The sequence below is a fragment of the Arvicanthis niloticus genome, chromosome 18, assembly GCF_011762505.2.
Source record: "Arvicanthis niloticus isolate mArvNil1 chromosome 18, mArvNil1.pat.X, whole genome shotgun sequence".
Taxonomy (NCBI): Eukaryota; Metazoa; Chordata; class Mammalia; order Rodentia; family Muridae; genus Arvicanthis; species Arvicanthis niloticus.
In genome coordinates this window covers 12,953,365-12,977,253 of record NC_047675.1, presented here as the reverse complement: position 1 = coordinate 12,977,253, position 23,889 = coordinate 12,953,365, and the positions used below count along the sequence as shown (strand labels likewise).

Sequence of the window (23,889 nt, the reverse complement as noted above, 5' to 3'; positions counted from 1 at the left end):
ACTGGGGGTGCAGGGAAGGAAGACATGATAGAGAAGGGCTTCAACTTGTTCTACAATGGCCGAATGCAGAAGCCTGGAGACAAATTTACCAACCACCAAAGGGCTGGAGGGGACTGTCATCCCCAGGGGAGGGGACTGTCATCTCTAGGCAGGGCTTCAGCACACTTGTTCCTTCCACTCTGCTTCTTCACAGGAGCTGGTTGGTTTGGATTTTGTTTCGAGGTGGCTTCTGGATTCATCCTGTCAGGCTTTGGGGTGACTTCAGCCCTCTTTCTGGGGTTGCTATGGCAAAACAAGTTATAGACATTGTTCTTTCTGGGAAAGAATTAGCAACTGACTTTGGTTTCTGGAAGTCCCTGCATCTCAGCCCCTTCCTTGCATCCTCAGATGACTGTTAGAGCTGAGCCTGCATCCCTCAGGCTGATGTGACCCCATCTAGCCGCCCCTGAGGTCTCTAAACCCACAGAACAGGCAGGGATGTCCATGATCCTTCTAAAGGCATCCATAAGTTTAGTCATCTGGTTCTGTCTCTGCCTCTCACCTGCTGTGTGATCTACAGAAACCCCCTTCCCTTCTCTGGTCTTTAGATTTTTCATTGAAAAACCAAGGGAGGTTTTTTTGTACCTTCTGAAGATTCTCTTGCCACCCTATGGGAACTCTACAAAAATCTGATGCTTGGCACCTCGTTCAGCAGAAGCCTTGAGCCACTGCCTTCTCTGGGCTGCAGTATGCCTGAGTTCTTATGGAATCTGTACTTAGCTATGGCTTCCCGAATCCTTTCATTTGGAAAGATAATTGCTGGACTCACCTAGCCCAGAGGTGATTAACTAGACTCCCAGCTAGAGTGTGAGCAGCATTGTGGAAGAAAGTTAGGGCTTCTGACCCATTCTGATGCTAGTTAGGACCTTCCGAGACCTGAAAGTCTGAAGACAAGTATTCCAGTGCAACTAGGCCTGCACCAGATTCCGATTTGAGTTTTTCAAATCAGCTCAGCCCAACCCCAGGGCTCCCTCCCTTCTCTCCTCCCTCTTTGGACTACTTGCTGTTTGTTTCACAATTAGACACTTTGCTAAGTGATGCAGGAAGTAGGGAAGGCAGATACAGCCCAGCAAAGCAGATAACCAAGTTAAGCCTCTGGATGCTTCTGGGGCCTGGGCAGGGTCAAAGATAAGCGGAAATACCAGGCTTATCACTAAACCCGAGCTCTTCCATAGACACCAGCCAACCAGCCCACCTCATTCCCAGGGCTCCACATAGTTGGGCAGCATTCATCTCCAGGCAAAGTAAACAGAAGTTGGCCACCGTGGCCACAGGATGGGAACTCTGTGCCCTGTCCCAGCACTGTGCAGGCCCAGCACCAGAGGCCAGCAGCAGGCATCAGATTACATCCAGATATTTGCGGTAAGGGTGGTGTTGAGCCACTGTGCTTTGAAGTTAGGGCCCAAGGAACAATTGGTAGGGTCAGAGGATCAAAGGAGACGATGACAATTGTTTCCAAGGCTTAGGTCCTTCTGGACAAAAAAATCCAGTCAATAGGAAGCTCTGATTGATGGGTACAGTCTGTGGATAGCCATCTTGGGCCTCCCTAGCTACTACCAGGGGGTGTAAAGGACAGGCAATGTCAACTAACCCTCAATCGCACTGGACTATGTGTGGCTTTCTGAGACTGCTTTTCATTTGCATTCCTTTCTTAACTAAGCCCCATGGAGAACATGCATGCACCTTCTAATCGTGTGCCATCTAGGAGGTAGACTGACTGGAGACTGAGGAAATGTCTTCTCTGCCTGCATCCATTACTGCTTTCTTGGGCTGACAGCCCAGGCCGGGGTGGGGAGGTGGGGTGGGGTTGGCAGTTTTAATCACTACAACTTAGAAATACTAGCCGTGTGCTGGACACGGTGCTGAGCGGGACTGACGTTCACTGTCGAGAGTATTGCATCACGAGGCTCCCGTGGAAGGGAAGACACGGCAGGCAGGCAGGCAGGTGAAGCCGTTTCCGTGCATGCAGCTGTCTCTGACAACTGTGGGAATCTTTTGGCTGTTTCTTTTATTCCCCCCCATGCTTGTTTGTTCTTACAGCCCCATCCTGGGACTGCCTCTTACATAAATGGCCATGCACCTTTCAAGCTGGTCCTGAACTTCATTCATTTCTGCTCTCACATAAGAAAGTACTTGCTCCATCAGGACTGTAAATATTCATTGCTAAGCCAATGATTGTACTTTAACACCATTCTATCCTGTGAGACTGTGTTTCTCGGTGGGGGGCGGGGTGTGTGTGTGTCTATTTCTGTTTGTTCCCTCTTTGCCTGCCTGCCACCCTCAGGCTAACCCCTGAGTACTTCCAATGTGTCAATCACCGATAAGCCTTGTATGGTTCAGCAATCTCCAGTAACCTTCTGCCAACTCCAGAACAATCATATTGTTATTTTTCTTATGCCACAGAACAGGAAAGAAGTGCAGACTCAGAAGTTAGGTAACCCCTGGCCATAGTTCCAGCTAATAACTGGGGGAGGGGGGAAGAGAAGCAGGAGTTAAAGCTAGTTAGTCTGCCTTGGCCCCCTTCCACGCCCCCCCACCCCCCAGCTCTTAACATTTCTTACATATCTTTAGGATGAGGGTGGGGGGGTGGAGGGTTGTAGCTCAGCAGCAGAAAGCTTGCCTGTGTGAATCACTCCCCCAACTCCCTAACAACAAAACAAAGAAGGGTCTCTCTCTCTCTCTCTCTCTCTCTCTCTCTCTCTCTCTCTCTCTGTGTGTGTGTGTGTGTGTGTGTATGAACACATGCTTGCTGGTGCCTGTGGAGGCTGGAGGTGTCAGAACTGGAGTTTCAGGCTATTGTGAGCTACTGGTTCTGGGTGCTAATCCCCTGAAAAGGCAGTATGGGTTCCTAGTTGCTGGGCCATCTCTGCCATAAAATTGCACAGTGACAATAGTATTTGTTTGACAAATTCCTGAAACTCCAGTTAATTAAATGTGACACTAGCTAGACACATAGAATGTGTTTTTGTTCATTTTCTTAATTTTATTTTTTGTGTATGGGTGTATTGCCTGCATGTAGTCTGTGTACCACATGTGTGCCTGGTGCCACAGGAAATGAGAGGAGGGTGTCAGGTATTCTGGAGCTGGAGTTATAGGTGACTGTGAGCTGCTATGTGGGTGCTAAATATCCAACCCAGGTCCTCCACAAGAACAGACAATGCTCTTAACCACAGAGCCAGCTCTCCAACACCTCTTTTTGCTTTTTATGCACATGTCTTCATATTGACTTTTTTTATTATTATTTTAAAATTTAAGTTACATCTGTCTGTTTCTTATTTCTTGGTTAATTTTTATGTATATGTGTGTTCATGTGTGTCTGCACTCAAATGCCATGGCATGTATGTGAAGGTCAGAAGATAACGTGTAGGAGTTAGTTCTTCCACCCAGGGGTTCTGGGGAATCGAACTCAGGTTGCCAAGCTTGGCAGCAAGCGCCTTCAGCCACTGAGCCCTCTCACTGACCCTGTCTTTATTTTTACTTCCATTATCTGAGAAAATATCTTTAGATTCTTAAAGATTTATTTCATTTTATGTGTATAAGTGGTTTGCCTGCATGTATACATGTGCACCACGTACAAACCTTGTGACCATAGAGATAAGATGAGGACATTGGATCTCCTGAAACTGAAGTTTAAGATGCTTTGAACCATCATCTGTGTTCTGGAAACCAAACTCAAGTCCTGTGCAAGAACAGTAAGTGCTCTTAACAACTGAGCCATCTCTCCAGCCCTGGGGTAGGATCTTAACTTTATTTTGTAATCTATATTTTTATATTTTTAAAACTTAGTATTCATATTTTAAATTTTCGCCATCATTTACATCCTCTTCTTTCCATCAGTCTTCTTCTAATTACTGGAACAGACAGCCTTTCGTACACTTTGTGGCTATGAATGACAGCTATTTTGAACTACTTTCTCATATTCTTTGTTTCCTTCTTGATTATAGTTCTTTCTTCATTAATCTCCTATTTTCATTGGGAGGCTTTCTTTGAATATCTAGTGATTTTTTTTGTCTCTGTGTCTTTTCAAATGTGGTACTAAACACGGAGTGAGCTGTTGAAGTCTGTGCACTGCTTGGCAGTTGAACATCATCCTGGGAGGTGTTTCCCAGGGGCCCTCTCTATCTCAGCACATAGAACCCTTGTGTCCCAGGCTCTTGAGTTTCCCTAGGATCAGACTCTGTGTCAGGAGGTGTGGTCTCCTGGCTGCATCTTTGTGCAGAGATGTGGGGAAGAATTAACCCTTGGCTCCTTCGTTTACCCATCAGTGTCTCAGGGACCAGTGGTTTCTCTGGGGTTGTGTAGAGAAAGTTGGCTCTGCTGTGTCTGTATTCACCTTTGTTTCAGGTTAGGCAGAAGTTTTATTGTTGTTATTTATTTATTTGTTGATTGATTGATTGATTGATTGATTGTTATTTCTCTTCAACAGCTTTCCATTTTCTACAAATTCCCTGTTAACCCTCACTCACCAATGCCTCACCTTCCATCCTCTCTATGGAGACTGTGTCTTACTTTAATACATACTCTATCGCTTCTTTTCCTATCTAGTTTCTGGAAGGGAAGTCTTGGGCTTCACCACCCCACCCCCAAAGCCTCACAGCCAGCAGAGAGGCAGTTTACATAAGGTGCAGAATGGAACTCCAGTTGGAACCCGTCTCCAGCTGGCACCAGACCAGAACTTCCAGAGTCTGACCTTGTGGTTTATTGTTACACATTTCACATAGCAAACTTTGGAAAAAGGTTTCCACGTGACAATTATCATAGCAAAGCTTTGAGCATAGCGACATAGACTCCTAGCAAGGTAGCAAAGCCCTGTGGTCTTTGCAATAGGAATGAGACTTATAAACGGTGCTTAGGGTAAGGCATAAGGAGAAAGGGTTTGTAATAAGCACAAGGTTAGAGTCTACTGATGGAGGATTCAGTGTACATGGGACCACAGTGATGGGTTGTATTCACTGAGAGACAAGGTCCAGGACTAGGGCCTAAGCAATGCTCAGGATTTTGGGAGATTCGGGAATGCTGGCTCCTAATAGAATACTCAAAAGATCACCAGCTTGTCAGACAACATCCACTCCAGTCTTTCCGGTGAAGAGAAAACATTATTTCCTTTCCTTGAAGAAAATAAAAAAGCCTTCATGTTTAACAATTCTGGATTTTCTAATGCTTTCGGTGAGCTGTGCCTCTTACAGGGAAAGAGATAAATATGGAAGATGAGTTGCCAGTGTGAGACTATATCAAGTCCAGGCATGGATCTGAGTCCAGAGGACAGACCAGGAAGTTGTAGGTTCTTGTACCTCTTTACAATGCATTGTAGCAGAACATGGATACTTACGAGAAAGGAGACAGTTGGTTAAGGGTAGGATACTGAGGAAGCTGAAGGCATGCCTTAGCTCGCCTCTGGCTAGGCTCCAAGCCACAAAGGAGGGATATGAGGAAGTGAGGTCCCATGGTGACCCTTATGGGTCATCATCGCAGCACCTAACTCCGCCAAATTCATACAACGCAAGCTTTTCTGAGCATTCTTGCTTGGCTGAATGAGGTCCATGTAGACTAAAGGCTGCCAGTATTTACACTACCACTACCACTACCTTCTGTGTGTTCCCCTGTGGAATTTTCTCCTCTGCTGTTTCTTGCTCTCCTGCCTCACTGATAGCACTTTAAAACAAAAACCTTTCAGTTTCTTCTCTCCATGAGACCTCACCTGCTGTCAAATTACCAAAAGGACCGTGCAAGACTCCTGGGGTTCAGAATGCCCCCATCACAGGGAAATTCTAATCCCACCCACCACAGGGCAAAGGTCAGCCTGATTTTCTCAAGAGTGGACCAACTGCTCTGCGGTTCAGCAAGGAGAAAATGTGTTGGGTTTGCTACTGTTTATCAAGGCAGTGGTCACTGCTTTTCTGGCCTTTTGGCATAGAGAGGGAATCCCTCTTCATTCTCTGGGCAGGCACTGTTGTCCCCAGAGAATCACTGGGTTTCTTGCTGTGTCCTGTACATTCGTGAGAGATAGAGAATAGTCATAACTCAATCCCCAGAGAACCATGTGAGCATGAATTCATTCCTCTTATAGACAGAGGAAAGGATTTAGAACTGGTGGTCTCGGCTCCTCCTTGCCTTAGAAAGATCTGCAAGAATTCCTGTGGGTATAATTCCCATGAGTGTTTTTCCCAAGGGTGTGATTATTCACATGGGTGTGATTCCTGTGGGTGTGTTCCATCCTCCCTCTCAAGGGTGTCAGAGCCTACCTCTGGGAACTGTTAGTTTCTGTACTGTTTCTGCTGCTCCTCCCACAGAGGTCTCCCTATGGTCAGCTCACCCAGAGCTTCTTGCTGTATTGTTATAGGAATAGATTGGAATTGGAGGGCTGCCAGTGAGACTTGTAAACTTTGCACCTCTCAACGACTATCATGGGTAATTACATGGAAAAGAGAGTAAGAAGAGATACAGATGAGCTCAGAATTGTAATAGTCTCAAAGCACAGCCAGGCTCCAAACAAGAAAGAGGTGGCTTTTCCTTGAGTGTGTTCCTTTGGTTAAAAGAAGCCCTGGTAGGAAAGGGCATCCTGTCTTCTATGCTACAACTGTTGATACGTCAATCTCTGGTGTTCCTCCTCTACTCTAGTCCTTAATCTTCTGACTCAACAAGTCAAGGCATGTTGGCATCTCTGAGGATGCCAGGTATCTTAGGGTTTCCACTGCTATGAAAAGACGCCACCACCAAGGCAACACTTATAAAGGATAACACTTAATTGGGGCTGGATTATAGGTTCAAAGGTTCAGTCATTGTCATCATGGTGGGAAGCGTGACAATGTCCAGGCAGACATGGGGCTAGAGGAACTGAAAGTTCTACATCCTAATCCAAAGGCATCCAGGAGAAGACTGGCATCCTCAGGCAACTAGGAGAAAGCTCTGTTCTGCAATGAGTAGAGCCTGAGCATAGGAGGTCACTGCCAAAGCCCACCACCACAGTGACACACTTCCTCCAACAAGGCCACACCTCCTAACAGTACCACTCCCTGTGGGCCAAGCATATTCAAGCCACCACACCAGGCAAACTGAAACCACCATTCTATTTTCAGCTTACTTCATGAGGGCTTTGGAACAGTAGCTGGCTGAAGTGCCTTAGGGGAGCTGCCTTAAAGGCTTGCTGCTTCCGGGAGCTGCAGGGCAAACCTTTTGGTAATTTAAGCAGCCATCTTTAGAGACAGATAGTATCCAAGACACTGCTTGTCTCCTTTGCGTTCTTTTGGACTTGCAGTATTTTCCTAGGCCCCAAGCTTGATGGTTTCTCTTGGAGGCTTAACACTGGTGATAGTGAAAGCAGCCAATGACTTGTGTTGAACTTGCAGAAATCAGGGAATTGTCTACATTCTAGTGGGAACTTACTTCCATAAAGCTTATGTCACTGTCTGCAACAGATTTGATTGGCTGAGGGTTGGACTTCCAGAGATTTCTCAAGGCAGCTATTCCTAAAGTTTAAGCCATGAAATTCTGGCTCCTGGGGAAAAACCAAGGGTTAACTGATAGAGAAAGAGCATTTCCAAGTGCAGGTGACTTCTGAGGCAGATGAAGTCCTGCCCAAGAGAAGATGGAGCAATGTGTTCTCCAAATCTCATTTTCCAAAGATTATTTGTTGTTTGTTGGTTTAGTTTCTTCTTTTATGTTTCATTAACATGGAGTCTCACTTGAAAACTTTCTGTCTTAGTGATTAAGTACTGGTAATGTTGGAATGTGTTTATTATGCCTGGTTTGTGTATCTTTTAAAGAAACTTTATCGTTGTTTTTAGGTAAGATGTCATGTATCCCAAGCTGGCTTCAAAAATCAAAATGTAGCCAAGGATAACTTTAAACTACAGATCATCAAGTCTCTAACTCCTAAATGCTGAGATTACAGATAGACAGAACTGAAATCAGACTTAGGGTCACAGCCTGTGTCCTAGGAAGCCAATTTCAGCCATTCCTCTTCATTAAGGTGATTAAAAGATACATATTAATAGGAAAAAAATTTAAAAAGGAGATTTATTCACCATGGCTACTTTGGAAAGAAGGATATTTTAGTTTGGGTTTCTATTGCTGCTTTGAAACACCATGACCAAGAAGCAGGTAGTAGAGGAAAGGTTTTTTTATTTGGCTCCACTTCCATATCACTGTTCATCATTGAAGGAATTCATATAGGACAGGAATTTGGAGGCAGGAGATAAGGCAGAGGACATGAAGGGGTGCTGCTTACTGGCTTGCTCCACATGGCTTGCTCAGCCTATAGAACCCAGGACCACCAGCCCAGAAATGGCTCCACCCACAGTGGGCTGGCTCTCCCCTGTCAATCACTAATTAAGAAAATGCCTTACAGCTGGAACTTATGGCGGCACTTCCTCAACTGAGGTTTCCTCCATGTAGATGCTTCTAGCTTGTGTCAAATTGACATAAAACTGTCCAGCGTAAGAATGCACAAACTTGGAGGTTATTGTAAATAACCATTCCATTTTATAGAATATCATATTTGTAAAGTGTTTCTTTAAGGCTTATATCATAGATTTCGTATAAAATATGTATATAAAAGAGCCGAAGCAACAAGCACCATTACATAAAAGCATTATATAGCAGTCTTTTTAAATATGTGAAACCACCTTCTATGAAAGTGAGATTCAGAACTTTTCTCTCGGCAGGGCAATGAGCTGCAACAGTAACTAAAATTTTAGACCTCTTACAGAGTATGGAAGAGGGTCAGTTGTTACAAACAGATGACATACAAACACATCTTGTATATAGTAACAAGTAAGTATTTTGTCAGGGCAAACATTTATACCAGGGCTTCAAACAGCAAGCTTGTCCAGACGGAAGATATAAGATGCTGTTTAAACTAAGAGGTTAGCATTACAGGGCATATACTACTATGAAACCCTTTCCATAGGGGTTGGGTAGGATCTCCCTAGGCTCACTAGTATCTGTTTTAAGCAGGAACTAGTCAGTTTCAGTAGAGAACTACAGGAACTAAAGAGAAACAACACAGAATGGCTCCCTTAGTGCTTTTAAAGAGCAAACTTCAGTACAGCTTGTGGATGGGAGGCCTTTTCTTCTCTGTGCTCCACCCTACCCCCTCCCCCCCTGCTGCTGCCACTGCTGCCGCTGCTGCCGGCTCTATAGCTCTTTCCCATCCAGGGCACTGCCATGGGTCTGCTTGGTTTCTCCATACTTAGTTTAGCCTAGCTCAAAGCCAAGGGGAAGCAGGACCATACTGATACCTGATGTCCTCTCTGCTTGGGTTGACTGTGGCTGCAGCAGCTGCTGCTGTTTCCCCTGCAGCCACATCCTAAACGAATCTGGACTGCAGTAAGGTAGTTTCCCAAGTCTGAACCAAACAATACTTAAACAAAACATCAAATCTTCTCTTTTAGGTAATCTATAAAATGTTATTAAGAGCAGAACACTGGACTTCAGTTTTAAAATGCCAGAAGATGGCATAAGGATGTATGGCTGCAGACTGCCTGTGATTTCCCCAGGTCTTCGACAAATAAATGCTATACAAAGGACTAAATTATTTTAAAATAACCACCCATATTGTAAGAGCCAAGAAACAAAACAGTCTACTTCCTCCACATTTTCATGGTTCTGAACTGTTGATGACGTAGTCAATGGAGGACTAGAAAGGAAAAACAGAATTTAAATATATTTCGACTATCAATAGATGCTTACTTTGAATCCTTGAAAAATTAAATTACATCAAATTTTTAGCTCACAAACATTTTTAAAATGTTGTTAAGAATAGTATAAAATTTCTGTAACAGTAACTAGATGAACTTCTCAATTGAGTAAAACCTTTTATATAGTCAGGCAAAATAAAAACTTGAAAACTTGGCCTGTTATCTCTAGTGAAATCTCCTGAGTCATACTTTGGAGATGAGAACACAAGACACAAACATAGAAACTCTTCCAAACCAGTCAACGGGGCAAAATACTAATATGTTATCTATCAGGGAAGAGTGGTCAAACAGCAGATAGTGGGAAACAAAGGGAAAGAATTTACAGACTTTGGCCTTTGCTCTGCTTTCTCCAGGCTGCTTTGAACCCATGCAAACAGTAACCAGACAGTACATTCCATGTCTACTTATAACAGGATATAACTCTGAAAAGAGACTGGACAAAGAGGAAGCATCAACAACCACTGTCTCTGAGGTCTGCCCATTGTTTCATTTAAAAAGCAGAGCTCATGAATTTAAGTAAACTACATACTCTTAAGACAAGATAAAGGGCACAAGGTAGTAGAGACATGCTGATTCTTTTAGGAGTGTTTTGTTCTTTAAAAATAGTCTCTTATTAAGTCCTCTTAAAGTTCCTTGTCCTGTTTACTTTTCTGTTGCTGTGACAAAGCACCATGGCCAAGACAATCTACAGAAGGGTTTCTTTTGGTCCTGGATCCAGAGGGAAGAGTCTGTCGCCATCACAGTGGGGAAGCATAGCACCAAGTGCCATAGCATGGAGGTAGGATCAGCCAGGAGCTTGCATCTTGAACTGCAGGAAACACAGAAATAGAACTGCAATTGGAGGGAGCCATTCGAAACCTCTAAGCCCGCCCCCATGGACAGACTTCCTCTAACCACAGCACACCACATAAGCCTTGCCAAACAGGAACCCCCAACTGGAGCCAGGGACTTATGAGGGACATCTGATTCAAGCTACCACATCCATCTAATGACTTAACAAACAGTCGTGGCAGAAGAGAGAAGATAACATTATCATTTCCAATATACAATGGAATTTCCACTTGTTTCCAGACAGGTGGGCCTAGAGCTGGCCAAGGCCAGGCATGATTTTGAAGTCATGATCCTTCAGTTTCCACCCCAAACCCAGAGCCTCTGGTAGAGCAGGCAGATCATCTACCCACTGAGATCCACCCCAGCCAAGTTTCAAGTACAGAACACTAAGCGTAGTCTATTGCAGCACCAAGGTTCCTAAGAGACAAATTTCAACACAGGAAGGCAATAGAGTTCTTTGAACAAAGGAACAAATGGAAGAAATATTCACACGAAGGTAGAGAAGAAGGTGCTAATTCTCTATATTACAACGAAGGAATGGGGTTTCTTTTTACAAATTAAAAAAAAAATACAGAAAAGCAAAAGCACACCTCTAAACGGATTTAGTGTTAAAATTCTCATATATGATATATATAGATACAGATATGTAGATATATCCATAATTTGCTTTTGTTTTTTAATAAGAAATTTTTTATTATATTTTTAGTGTACATGAATGTTCTGGCTTTATGCGTGTCTGTGTGCCATATGCATGCTTGGTACCTACAGAGGACAGAAGAAGACATTGGATCCCCTGGAACCAGAGTTGCAGGCAGCTGTGAGCTAGGAATTCAACTCAGGTCCTCTAGAAGCTTAGCCAATGCTCTTAATCACTGAGCCACCTCTCCAGCTCTGTGAACAAAAATTGTACTAGCATTTTCATTGTGTTACATTTGTCAGAGTTACATAGTTTTGCATGTATCATGAGAGTATGCTGTCTATAAATACAGGCATTGGATTTAATAGTTCAATGAATGGAGACTAAGCCTAATATATTTTTGTGAATGTCACTGTTTTGGTTTTGCTTTTGCTCTTTTTTTTTGGTTTTTCGAGACAGGGTTTCTCTGTGTAGCCCTGGCTGTCCTGGAACTCACTCTGTAGACCAGGCTGGCCTGGAACTCAGAAATCCACCTGCCTCTGCCTCCGAGTGCTGGGATTAAAAGCGTGTCACCACTGCCCGGCTGAATTACACTGGTCTGATCTTAAATATTTTACAATGAAGATTTATGCCAAATTAACTAAACAGAAGACACATTTTAGACAGACCATTAAAGACGGATCTCATCTCCCATTTCCTGGGTAACACACAAGAAAATAACATATAGACGGAAAGAGGACACAGGTACCAGGGCTTGGTGGAAGTCTGAGGGAAAGCCATTACAGGGATAGAATCTCAGTTCCCTCTTTGGTCCTGGATAGAGACATAACCCTCCAATCTGCTTTAAATACCATAACATTCAATGTCCTCTGTCTTCGTGTGACTTCTTAGAGATCTTCAGCATCTCAGTGTCAAGTTTGTCCAATTTTCTTGAGTTCTAACTCATGATACACACTGTCCCTCTTTTGGAAACAGGTTCAAATCCAAGGTGTCTAGTCTTCATTCTGGGCATTGTCTTTCTAAAGAGCCCTTCCTCCATCCAGCCCCATACAGAACTCTGTTACTGAGATCCACCACTCCCTTTGGGGGACTCTAACTCAAAAGACTCTTTTTAAATCTCCTTTCTTCCCTCAGCTACCCAAATGTCTAGCCTGCCCCATTTCCCTATATGTACAGTACCAGGTTCGGTAGGTAGTGTACAATCTGAAAGGGATAAGTATTTCCTAAGAAACACTTGCGTCCCTCGCTCTGGCCACTGTATGTGATGCTGGGTCCAGGGCTCGGTGACACTCTGCTAGCTGAGCTGCAGCCCCACCCTATGTACCTGTCTTTAATCTCATCAGCAGGAAAACAGACCCGTGTTCCTTTCCAGCTCCCTGTGCTCATTCTACCACCAAGACTCAGGACCACTCCCAGAGATGAGTTTGGATAGCTCCAGGCTGAGGAACAGGTGTTTTGTGGGGGATGAGTTGAGAGGGTTTGTGATCAAGCATAGCAAGGACACACTATTGGAAGGCTACCTGCCAGTTAAATCAGCAAAATGGCTTGATGGTGCCTATGGGTCCCAGATTTCCAGGTCGGTTTATAAAAATTGATTGTGTTCAATAAAGGGAATCTGGGGGGACACCAAAGCCCCCTTACCTTGATGCCTTCCTCTATGTGGCAAAACCACCCTCAGAACCATGTGCCTGTGTAGCCTGGGCACATTTTCCTTTCTGGGCTCTTCTATTTCCCACAAGGGACTGGATGAAAGTTGTCATACTGGCCTGCGATATCCTTGGTACTCCAAGGTACAGATTCACTTTTGTGTCCCACACCAGTTGCAACCTGAATGTGTCCACTTCAGATGCTGCTGCTTCTGTAAGAGTCTGATTCAGACACAGTATTTTTGAAGTGTTTGAAAAACTCAGGAACACAGGCCTCCTTGTTCTCTGGGACACTAGAGATCCTGGAAACTTAGACACTGGTTGTCCGATTTGTTCATTGTCATACAGGGAGCCAGGAGGTTGCTGGTATGTGTCTCCAGAGGGTATTTTTAAAGGAACACAACCTGTGGAGTTGCACTTAGTGAGTATCCTAGATTGTTGTTTCTCAGATCTATTTATGGGTAGGAGTCCCACATGCATGTTTGGTAGGGGGCATGAGCTGTAGACTCTTCTCACAGGCAGTCCAAACCCACATATCATGTATCACCCAAATAGGGAACAATAACAGAAAGCTCATTTTTAGTTTTCAGAAACATTAACTATTTCAATTTTTAGTTTGCAGAAACATTAACTATTTCATGACAGTTAAAGGCAGAGCTGGATGGAGGGGACTCACCTCTTACTCTGTCTTCATGTCGTCTCATGTTGTGAATTAAATGTATGTGTGGCTGTGGGGTCTGTCTCCTCAGGGGGGTCCTGTCTCCTCAGCACCTGGAATTCTGAAAACCCCTTTGTGTAGTCCAGCGGAAGAGATACTCTCTTATGGATAATAAATCACAAAGGAGTTTATTTTAAGACAATTTGTTAGTATACATACACTTTTATTCTTTTTAAAGACCAAAGTGAATTTGTATGTGAACAAGGACATGTTTTTCTGCATTTTTATTTTATTTTATTTTCAAAACAGGGTTTCTCTGTATAGCCCTGACTGTCCTGGAACTCCCTCTGTTAGACCAGGCTAACCTCTAATTCCCAGAAATCAGCCTGTCTCTGCCTCCCAAGTGCTAGGATTAAAGGCATGCACCAAAATCACTCTGTTATTTTTATTTTTAATTAAATTACAATTATATAATTTCCTCCTTCTTTTTCCTTCATCCAATCCCTCCCAGTCCCTCTCAAATTTTTTTTCTTTATTGTTATTATTATATGTATAAAACCACATAAATCTATAAATACAACCTACTGATTTATTTATCGTTACTTGTATGCATACGATTTCAGGGCTGACCACTTGGTACTGGATAACCAATTAGGGGCTCATCCCTGGGGAAGACTGATTCTCAGCTTTCCTTGGTTATCTTGAGTTCTTTATCTAAGGGTAGGGTCCCGTGGATTCCCCTTCCCTGTTTGCATGTTAAAAGACATTTTCTCCCATTCTTTAGCAAGAGTTTATATGAGCCCCAGATTTCTCTGGGCGGACTTAAAATATCTGCAGTCAGCAGCCTCTTAAAGAGGAATGTTAATTGTTACCACGATGTCAAAGAGGCCCCAGGAGAAGGGCCTGGGCCAAACTCAGCCTGTCACTCTCTCAGTTGCTGAGTGGGAGATAGACAAGGCAGAAACACAGAAAACTTGGCCCTCTCCGCTCCCCTAAACAGCTCAGTCAAAAGGGCAGGCTGGCGCTCTGCAGCAAGGCTCTTACCAGCCGAGGACAATGGCCTTCCAGACGTTACCACCGAAGTGAGAAGCAGACCCTTCGTGTTCCAGTTTCCTTGCCTTTGCCCTTATCAAACCAGAATCGGGATGTCAGGAGTTTCCAAGGAGAATCCAGAGGGTCTGGGCCCCCAGGGTCTGCCAGCGTTGGGCGGAGCCTGCTTAGCCACCATGGACAAAAAACTTAATGTGCTGACCGAGAAGGTTGATAGACTCTTGCATTTCCAAGAAGATGTCACAGAGAAGCTGCAGTGTGTGTGCCAAGGCATGGACCACCTGGAACAAGGTCTGCATCGGCTGGAGGCCTCCTGGGAGTTAGGTCTGGCAGGGCCTGGCAGCAGTCTCCCTGCCGCTGTTCAGGCCGCGTGGCCTGAAGTCCTGGAGCTGGTGAGGGCTGTGCGACAAGAAGGTGCCCAGCGTGGTGCCAGGCTCGAAGCCCTCTTCAAGATGGTGGTAGCTGTGGACAGGGCTATTACTTTGGTAGGGTCCACATTCCAGAACTCCAAGGTGGATGATTTCATCATGCAAGGGACTGTGCCCTGGAGGAAAGGCAGTCTGGCTGATGGTCCTGAGGAGGTTGGTTGTGTATTCCCTGCCTTGGCTAGAGTGGTTTGGGGGGACCCTGATGGGGAACATGGCCAGGAAATGATTCTTAGAAGAGCTGGGGATATTGTTCCCTTATGTATTCCGTATCTTCTTGTAGGGTAAATGAAAGATGGAAGTTTAAAGACCATAGATGGATTTCCACATAGTCCAATGATCCCCACCCTCTTCAAAAAAAGGATGAGGTAGTGGTCCAGTCAGAATGTAGGTCCTTGGGCAACTCCAGGCAACTGAGACTCGAGGGCCAAAACTAGCTGTGAGGGTGCTGAGGTCCAGCCTCAGGGAGAGGAGGGTTCTGAGGTAGTGGGAATGGGAGCAGTGCTGATTTAATGACTTGTATAGCTGTCAGGTCAAGAGCTCTCTCTCTCTCTCTCTCTCTCCCTCTCTCTCTCTCTCTGCCCGAGAATTCTCATCATTCTTCCTTCTTCTCCTTTCTTCCTTCTCAGTTCTTCTCAGTTTTTTCCTTCTCCCAACCAGAGAGCCTGAACCCAGTGTTTTATCATTTTTTTTTTTTTTTTTTTTTTTTTAGAAATCCTCAAATTTATATCAATTCTATGAATCCTGGATCATTAGTCCCAACCCCTGTGTCCTTAAAACAGAAACTAAACACAAAGCAAAAGCACATTTCCTTGTAGTTTTTACACAGCCTGTTCTGGGCACAGCTCATGCGGTTTCCTGGTACAGTAGACAGCAGTCTTTAGTAACTGTTTTCATGTAAGAACAGAAGGGTGACAGACTTCTAAGGTAAAAATGGTTTCTAACAAAGTTTTTAAATTTATGCAAGCAAAGTAGCCATTGTCTTCTTCAGTCCTCCCAGTAGCTAGGAGAACTTTCTATGTGTGTGCACCTTCTTGGCTAATTCTCTGATCTTTGTTTCCTCATCCTAGCTATTCCGTGGCCTTGCGTTGGAGGGTCATATAGCCTTCAGTAAGGAGCATTCTCCTTAGTTTTCCTGAGTGTAGGGAGTGAATTCAGCCCCTTCTGGGGTGGTACTTCTGCTACAGGATAATACTGGTTTGCATAGCACATTATACTAGAAACTATACCATCCAATGTATAACGTACAGATGATTTTAAATCTACAGGAAGATCTCCAAGGCTGGAGGCAAATACTACATTTCCTGTGTTGTCCTGGATACTGTGGGCGAATATGCTTTAAGGTCTTTTTTTTTAAGAGGTGTTTTTGAAGTTTATCATTTTGAAATATTTAAAATACACATAAGACCCTATTTTTCATGAATCAGAATGAAAGGAGAATAGAAGAGAATTAAAATGTTGGATAATGTGCTTTTGAGAGGCAGTTAGTGTTCTCACCCTTATGGGAAAGAATCAAGTTGGAATGAGTGTATTGCTCAAAGGGGCAATTACCCAGCATGCATGCGGCCCATGTTTCAAACTCAACACTACAACAAACAGCAAGTAGACAGGGCTGCCTCAGAAACACAGTCTTGTTGCTGTTATTCTATCACCAAAGTAAACAATTTTGCTATTATTTGAACTTAGTATTCAATCATCCCTGAATGTCTTACACTTTTTAAAATTCTTACAGTTCCCTTATTAAATCAAGTCCAAGTGAAGCAATAGGTGAGATGTCTTAAAAGGCTAATTTTTCTTTTAAATTCATAAAAATCCCAAGGTGACAGAAGAACACATCTTAAGGCTTTAATTGCTTTTACTAAAGGATAAAACCTGGTTTAAAACTTTTTCCATTTTCAGTGAACTGCCTGTTTATGAGCTTCCTGTTTTGTTTTATACTTTTTCCTTATTTATTTATAAGAGGTATTTGTAGAATAATAGAATTAGCTGCATTGTGACTGTATAGGCATTGGGAACAGGGGAAGTATGGGACTGTCTTTTCATTCTTGCAGTGTTGCCTGTCTGCATTGCTCTGTTGCATCTTCCTCTGGTCTTTGTGTTTAATTCACATTATCAGTGACTGTCTGCTGGTTTGGGTCCTGTCTTCCAATTAGATTGTCAGATTTTAACTGGATCATGACATAAGGTTCTAGTTGTCAAGGACGAATGTGGAGTTCAGAGAACTCTGTGAACTGAGGCTCAGCCATGGATCTTTAACACATTGTCACTGCCACAATCTAGACTCCAGAGACATCTAGAGACACCCTGTTTGTCTATTGAGAGAGTAGGGGTGTAGTAATCATATGTAGAACTGACCTACATCCTAACATTGTTAAATCTGAAAATTATGTCAGGGCTTGATTACTTTCTGTATATTCTATTTTGGTGGTAATCCTGAGGATTGAACTCAGAGCTTCATGTACACAAGGCAGGTGTCCTGCCTTTGGACTACAGTCCTAGCACACCGCCTTACCATCTGCTTCACCTTCTGAAGTGCTCACTAACCTTAATTCGGTTGTAATAATGAATTAGATTATCATAAGAAGCCATCTGCCCTCAGCGTTGGGCTCAATTGCAGGTGGGCCCAACACAGTCAGGCTGTTCAGGACATCAGCCCTCATGAGTGGGTGGACACAGGAGCCCTTCTGTACTGAAGAAAAGGAGGGAAAGTGCAGATTGAGCCAACAGGGTCTGCTTCAGGACAGTCTATACAAGTTGGCTTCTACTGAAGAGCAAGTCTATGAAAAGGCCTCTAGCTTCCAAAACAGGGGTAGCAGGACAGATCCTGCAGAGGAAGGAAGGAAGAGGCGTGCTGTCTGTTACACAGGTTTGGGTCACACTGATGACATGAGGATCATAACAGGTACCATAGTTTATTATGTGCTAGATGCTGGGCTATGAGCACTCCATGTTATCAAAGGAGCAAAACTGGGCTGGCAAGATGGCTCAGTAGATAAAAGTGACTGCCACCGAACCTCATGAACTGAATTTAATCCCTAGGACCAATATAACAGAAAGGGAGAACTGACCCCCACAAATTATCTTCTGACATCCACACATGCACTGTGGCATGCCCACATGTGTGCACATCGGAAGGAAGGCAGAATGGGAAGAGAGGAAGGAAGGAAGGAAGGAAGGAAGGAAGGAAGGGAGGGAGGGAGGGAGGGAAAGATGGAGTAAAATTTGTGTCCTCCGGCTTACAAGATGCTTGCTGAGACATCTGAAAACCTGAGTTTGACTCTGGGACCCATGTGGTAGAAGGTTGGAACCAATCCCTGCAAGTTGTCATGTGATCTCCATGGATGAGGCTCATGCCCTGGAACCACAAAGGGCTGAGAAAGGAGCAGGACTGAGAGAGGCACAGGAAAAACAGGCAGGGGGATTTGGGATAGGGGAGGACTTTGGGGAACTGCCCTGGAGGACAAAGGACTTAGGTCAGGGGTGGACAAATAAACTCAATCCTAAATCAACTCGGGTCAACTATTCATGCTGCTATAGTTCTGGTTGAGACTGAACTCCAAGGTCAAATCATGCTTGGGAGACGGGACACCATGGTCGGTGGCTAACCTCAGCCTAGGAGCTGAGCAGCAGTGTGGCAGGAAATCAAACTGACTCTCAAATCAAACTTGGCTTGTTTAAACTCTGCCTTCAACCTTTGGCCAGCTCCTCAGCTTCTTATTTTCTCTTTGTAAATCAGGAATTATCCCATCAGTAAATACTATCTGATTTAAAGAGTGGGCATGAAGATTAGGGAACTAATCTGAAATGTTTTGAAACCTGTCCAGAACACAAAAGGTACTCAACATCTATAGCTACTTTGAAACCAAGAGTGACCAGTGTCAAGGAGCCCCCTGTGTAAGGGCGCTGAGCACTGGTCCAGGGGGGTGCTTGGCAACTCTGCTTTAAACCTAAAAGGTCTGCCAGAGACCAGGTCCTGGCACACATATTCAAAGCCCTATGCTGATCCTGGTCCCTCTGTGACCAGCAAGCTCTCCAGAAAAGGTTTCTACCTATTGTTGGGGTCCCCGGGAATTTTGAAACTTTGACCAGGAAAAGTCTCAAGTGTGGCTCCTGGTGTTAAGTCAAAGCAACAGCTCTGGTTTACAACCCCCTGGTCCCCTGTACACATGACCAACCACTAACTGGCTTCTCCTGCCTCCGCCACAGAGCTCCTCGTTGGGGAGAACAAAGATAATAAACAGTTGAAGATACATTTTATCTGCAGCAATCAAAAGATTTTAATTGATTTCCAACACTGAAAATTTACATTTTGGATTAAAATTGTGGGGATTGGGGTGGCAGAATTGTTCCCTGTTGTACATTTGTTGAACTGGTATAGGTGTGCATGTCTTTAATTTCAGTACCTAGGAGGCAGAAGCAGGGGGATTCCTGTGAGGCTTCTCTTTATAGAGAGTTCTGGACCAGTCAGGGATATTGAGTGAGACTCTGTCTCACAAAAAGAGTTTATAGCTTATATGTATAATTTGTTGTATATAAATGATGCTTTAATAAATTAATTTTTATTTAATTTTATGCCTAATAAATCTGATTAAAACAAAAAGTCTAATACCAGTTTCCTTTGGAAAACAAAGATTTGGCAACACTAGGCCCAAATGACAAAACTCAGCTGGAGGCAGTTCCTTAGCTCCTAAGCTGAAGTTAGCCATTGAGTGTGGTGGTCCATCCCTCAAGCATGGATTTGACTTTGGAATCCAGTCTCAACCAGAACTATAGCAGCATGAGTAGTTGACCTGGGTTGATGATTTAGGATTGAGTTTTTTTTTTTTTTTTTTTTTTTTTTTTTTTTTTCATTCCTGGCCTAAGACCTTTGCACCCCAGTTCAGGAGACCCCAACTCCCTAGCCATTCAGATGCACTAGAAGGGTTATGGATTCTGGGTTTGGAACTAGGCTCTTCCTGCCTCAGTGTCTTTATCTCCAAAGTGATAATACTATGTGTCCCCTAATACTGCTGTGGGTCATATGAAATAACCTAACTATATTTAAGCATGCCGTAGGTGGTCCACAGATGTTTGAAGTCTCAGTGACAGTGTTTTTATGTTTGGTAGTTGCTTTATTTTATTTTTTAGAACAAGGAGCAAGCAGAAGTTACTGGAGTGAAGCCAAAGCATGTACTGAACACAGGAAGTGTGCAAGCTGACCCCTCTAGGACGCTGTGGGAAGGTGAGTGGCTATACCTGTTTATTTCTAACTGCACACATAATTGTTCAGAATAAAAGTACTAACCAAACCACCTGTGGTATGGCAGTTTTAATTTTGTTTGGCTTTTTGAGACGGGTCTCATGTAGTCTAAACTGGTCAGGAACTCCACTGTGTAGCTGAGTTTAAGCTCCACTTGAACTTCTGGTTCCCCTGCCTTCATCTCCAGAGTGATGCAATTAAGAGTTTGGTCCCAGCACTCAGGAGGCAGAGACAGATCTCTGTGGAGCCTGGTCAACAAAGTGAGGTCCAGAACAGTCAGGGCTACACAGAGATCCAGTCTCAAAAAACCAAAAACCAACCAACTAAACAAGCAAAACAAACAGAAAAACAAAACAAGAGTTTAGCTAGATTGCTTTTTTAAAAAGTTAATTCTTTTTTTTTTTTTTTTAACTTTACATGCCTGGTGTGCTGGTGCACATCTTTAATCCTGGCACACAGAAAGCAGAAGTAGGCAGATTTCTATGAGTTTCGGGCCCCTCAGGGCTACATAGTGAGACACTGTTTCAAGAAAACCAAAATTTTTTTTCGATAATATTTTAGGATTCTAAAGTCAAAATGACAAAATAAGATCTGCTAAGAGAGGTGTGGCTTCTGTCCTTCTCTAGAGACTTTATTTCTGATCATTTAAGAAGTCCCTATGTTTCCTGTGTGGTTCAGTCTATGTAAACCCATTATAAGTAGTTGTTTACACACATGTACACACTCAAACATCTTTCCTTCTTTTCTCAGTGTCTTTTGGTGTTTTTGGCTGCATGTGTCTGTGTGCCTGTTGTCTGTGGAAGCCAGAGAGGGCATCAGCTTTTCTGGGACTGGGGTTATAGGCAACTGTGAGCTATCCATGTAGGTGCTGGGGCTTGAACCTGGATTCTATGGAAGAGCAGCCAGTGCTCTTAACTTCTGAGCCATCTTTCATCTTAAAACTGGTTGTACAACATTCCATTGGGTGAATGGATGTTCCATCATCTGAACATGTTCCCGATGGCAGTGTGGGTTATGCCCAGTTTTGGGGTTTTATAAGATGTGGTACATGGGATGATTTACATATATGTCCGTCTTTTCTTTGTAATCAGTGTCTCCTAAAGAGTGTGTTTCACCCTGCCTGTTATCTTGTAGAGGGCCAGAAGGAGGACATACCTGAGGGGACGGCAGAGGGGCTGCCTCTCATCATCAATACAGCACTGAAACGAGCTGACCTCACCCAGGCAGGAGCCTCACTGAGGCAGGGAGTTGAAGTTCTTGGCCCAGGCCAAGTACCCCCACCCACAGAGGCAGAATCCAGGCTTCCTGAACTAGCCAGTGAGAACACTGGGACCACCCTGGAATTGTCTGTAGCAATCGGCAGAATCAGCGAGGTCCTCACTAGCCTCAAGATGTCACAAAGTGCCAGTCAAGAAACCTCATCCAGCAAGCCTGACTGTTGGCTTTCAGAAGAGGCCATGAGGCTGAGTTCAGGGCCTCTTCCTCAGCCCCTAGGGCCACTAACTCCAGACAGTGACATTCACAGTGGTGAAGCACTTCCCAGGTAAGGATGTTCTTCTGTGTTGGACTAAAGGTATGATTAGCTAGTGGTGCATGTTAGGTGACCTCTGTCTACAGAGAGCTGCACTAGAATCACAAGGGAAGACCTTATGCTTGGGGTCTTGGGGCACGCGTGCCCACTGCTGGTTATGAGAATTATCTGGGGGTAGGGAATGGGGATGAAAAAGGAACATCCAGCCCAGAGACCTTTGGTCTGGTGCCATTGGTACCATTTGGTCCTCAGGTACTACTGCAGAGTTCTTGTTTTTCACTCTAGTGGGGATAGGGTTGCAAATGACTAACTTTGAGATAAATAGTTACTTCAGCCAATGGGGTTCACAGAGCAGTTGCAGCACTCTGCAGTGGTGCGGCTCTCTGCAGGCTTAACCTCACTTTATCCTCCCCCAGCATGTGAAGGTTGTCATGTTGTTTTTCTGATGGTGAAATTGGGGCTCAGCGTGTCACCATACACAAAGCTGGGATCTGAGACCAGCTTACCGAACCCGTGTGCTCTGGATGTGGACGCTGTGGTAGGAATGAACTTTCTGTAACTTCTTGGCCACCCCCACCCTCAAAGCCCCTCAGTGAGAAGAGCCATCCACCCCAGTAGCAGCCCTGAGCTGCGTTTCAGACCCACCAGACCTAAAGCAGTTCTCAGGAAGTGAGGAGGTCACCACCTGCCCTTCCTCCCTTAGAATGTGGGTGTTTGTTTGTTTGTTTGAGAAAAGGAGATTGAAGATTAAGTGTCAGTTCTGATGAGAAGGGGCTGCTTGTATAGCTATCCTGAGACCATATCTGACGGCAGCACGAAGTTTGTTATTAGTTGGCAATGCCTGTGGTAGGTGTTCTGTACAGTAGGTAAGAAGGAAGGTAAGGAGGACACCAAACACGACATAGAGCTGCATGACAGGGGAGTCACTTCCTACTCCACTAGAAGAGAAGACCAGACAGGGCTGCAATATCCACTGGCTTTTTATACTGACCACCTGGACAATCCTCCAGCAATTGGCTTGTCAAGTTTCCTGGATCTCTTGGTCTGAGATAGGCTCGGGGTGACTTAGCTTGGCTACTAACCTTCATCCCACTGCCATCAGTGATGAACGTCTAGTCCCAAGCACTTTTGCCCAGTGTTTAACTTAACTGGGTTACCGTGTCTCCCCTCTGCACCACTTGTGGTCAACCTCCATTCTCAAAGACCTAGACCTCAGAGCGCAGCAGGGCTTTCAGCTGCTGGAGAAAGGCCCTGTATTTTTCTTTTCCCTTTTTATTATAGTAAAGAACATGTAACATAGAATTTACTGCCTGTGTGTATGTATATGTATGTATGTATGTATGTATATGTGTGTATGTATTTGTGTGTATGTGTCTGTATGTGTGTATATGTGAATGTGTGTATGTATGTGTGTATATGTTTGTATGTGTATATGTTTGTGTATATGTTGTATATGTTTGTGTATATATATATGTGTGTGTTTATGTGTGTATATGTGTATGTATGTTTGTGTGTGTGTGTGCGCGCGTAACTGAAGATGGAGCCTTCCTCTACCACTAAAGTTTCACCTAGGCCCATCTTAATAATTTTTTATTTCTCTTTAAAAATCTAAAAAGCTATATTTGTCTTTTTGGTACACAGTTTTTAAAGATTTATTTATCTATTTATTTATGTGTATACATCTGTGGGTGTATGTGCACTTGTGCTTGCAGGTCTATGTGCCCATGTGCATAGTAACAGAAGATGGCATCCGGTGTCTTCTTTTCTTGCTCTCTGACTATTCTTTTGTGTCCCTGAATCTGGGGCTCATGTTGTTGTTGTTTATTTTCTGTTTTAGCTTTTCTGGACTGGAAGCCCTAGTGATGCTCTGTCCCTGTCCTGTCACAGCTGTGGTTGGACTCATGGGATGTCCGGATTGTTAGCGGGGTGCTGGGATTCAGACTCTAATCTTCACTAGTGGCAGCCGTGTCTCCAACCCCAATAGTTTCAGAGGCACTTGTGCATCAAATCTTGAAGTTAACTTTCCTTAGGGGATAAGTGCAGAACTAAAATGCTATCAATTTTTACTTAACTTCTAATTCATGATTTTATGTCATATATACTACAAAGACTTGTAGGAAGAGAAGGATCCCCAA

At 44.0% G+C, this 23,889-nt stretch overlaps 1 protein-coding gene across 2 annotated transcripts in view; it reads left to right on the top strand.

Annotated features, from left to right (window-relative positions):
* The first annotated feature begins 1,250 nt into the window (after nucleotides 1–1,250).
* Nucleotides 1,251–23,889, top strand: part of Mylk3 (myosin light chain kinase 3) — a 47,217-nt gene continuing 24,578 nt past the window's right edge. Inside the window, exons 1-3 of one of the 2 annotated variants that reach the window (XM_034523174.2) lie at nucleotides 1,251–1,401; nucleotides 20,112–20,205; nucleotides 21,358–21,766. In XM_034523174.2, the coding sequence (XP_034379065.1) occupies nucleotides 1,315–1,401; nucleotides 20,112–20,205; nucleotides 21,358–21,766 (590 nt within the window). In that variant the 5' untranslated portion in view covers nucleotides 1,251–1,314. Of the gene's footprint in view, nucleotides 1,402–14,432; nucleotides 15,141–20,111; nucleotides 20,206–21,357; nucleotides 21,767–23,889 lie in introns of those variants that run through there. The other variant, XM_034523173.2, reaches the window with a different exon arrangement.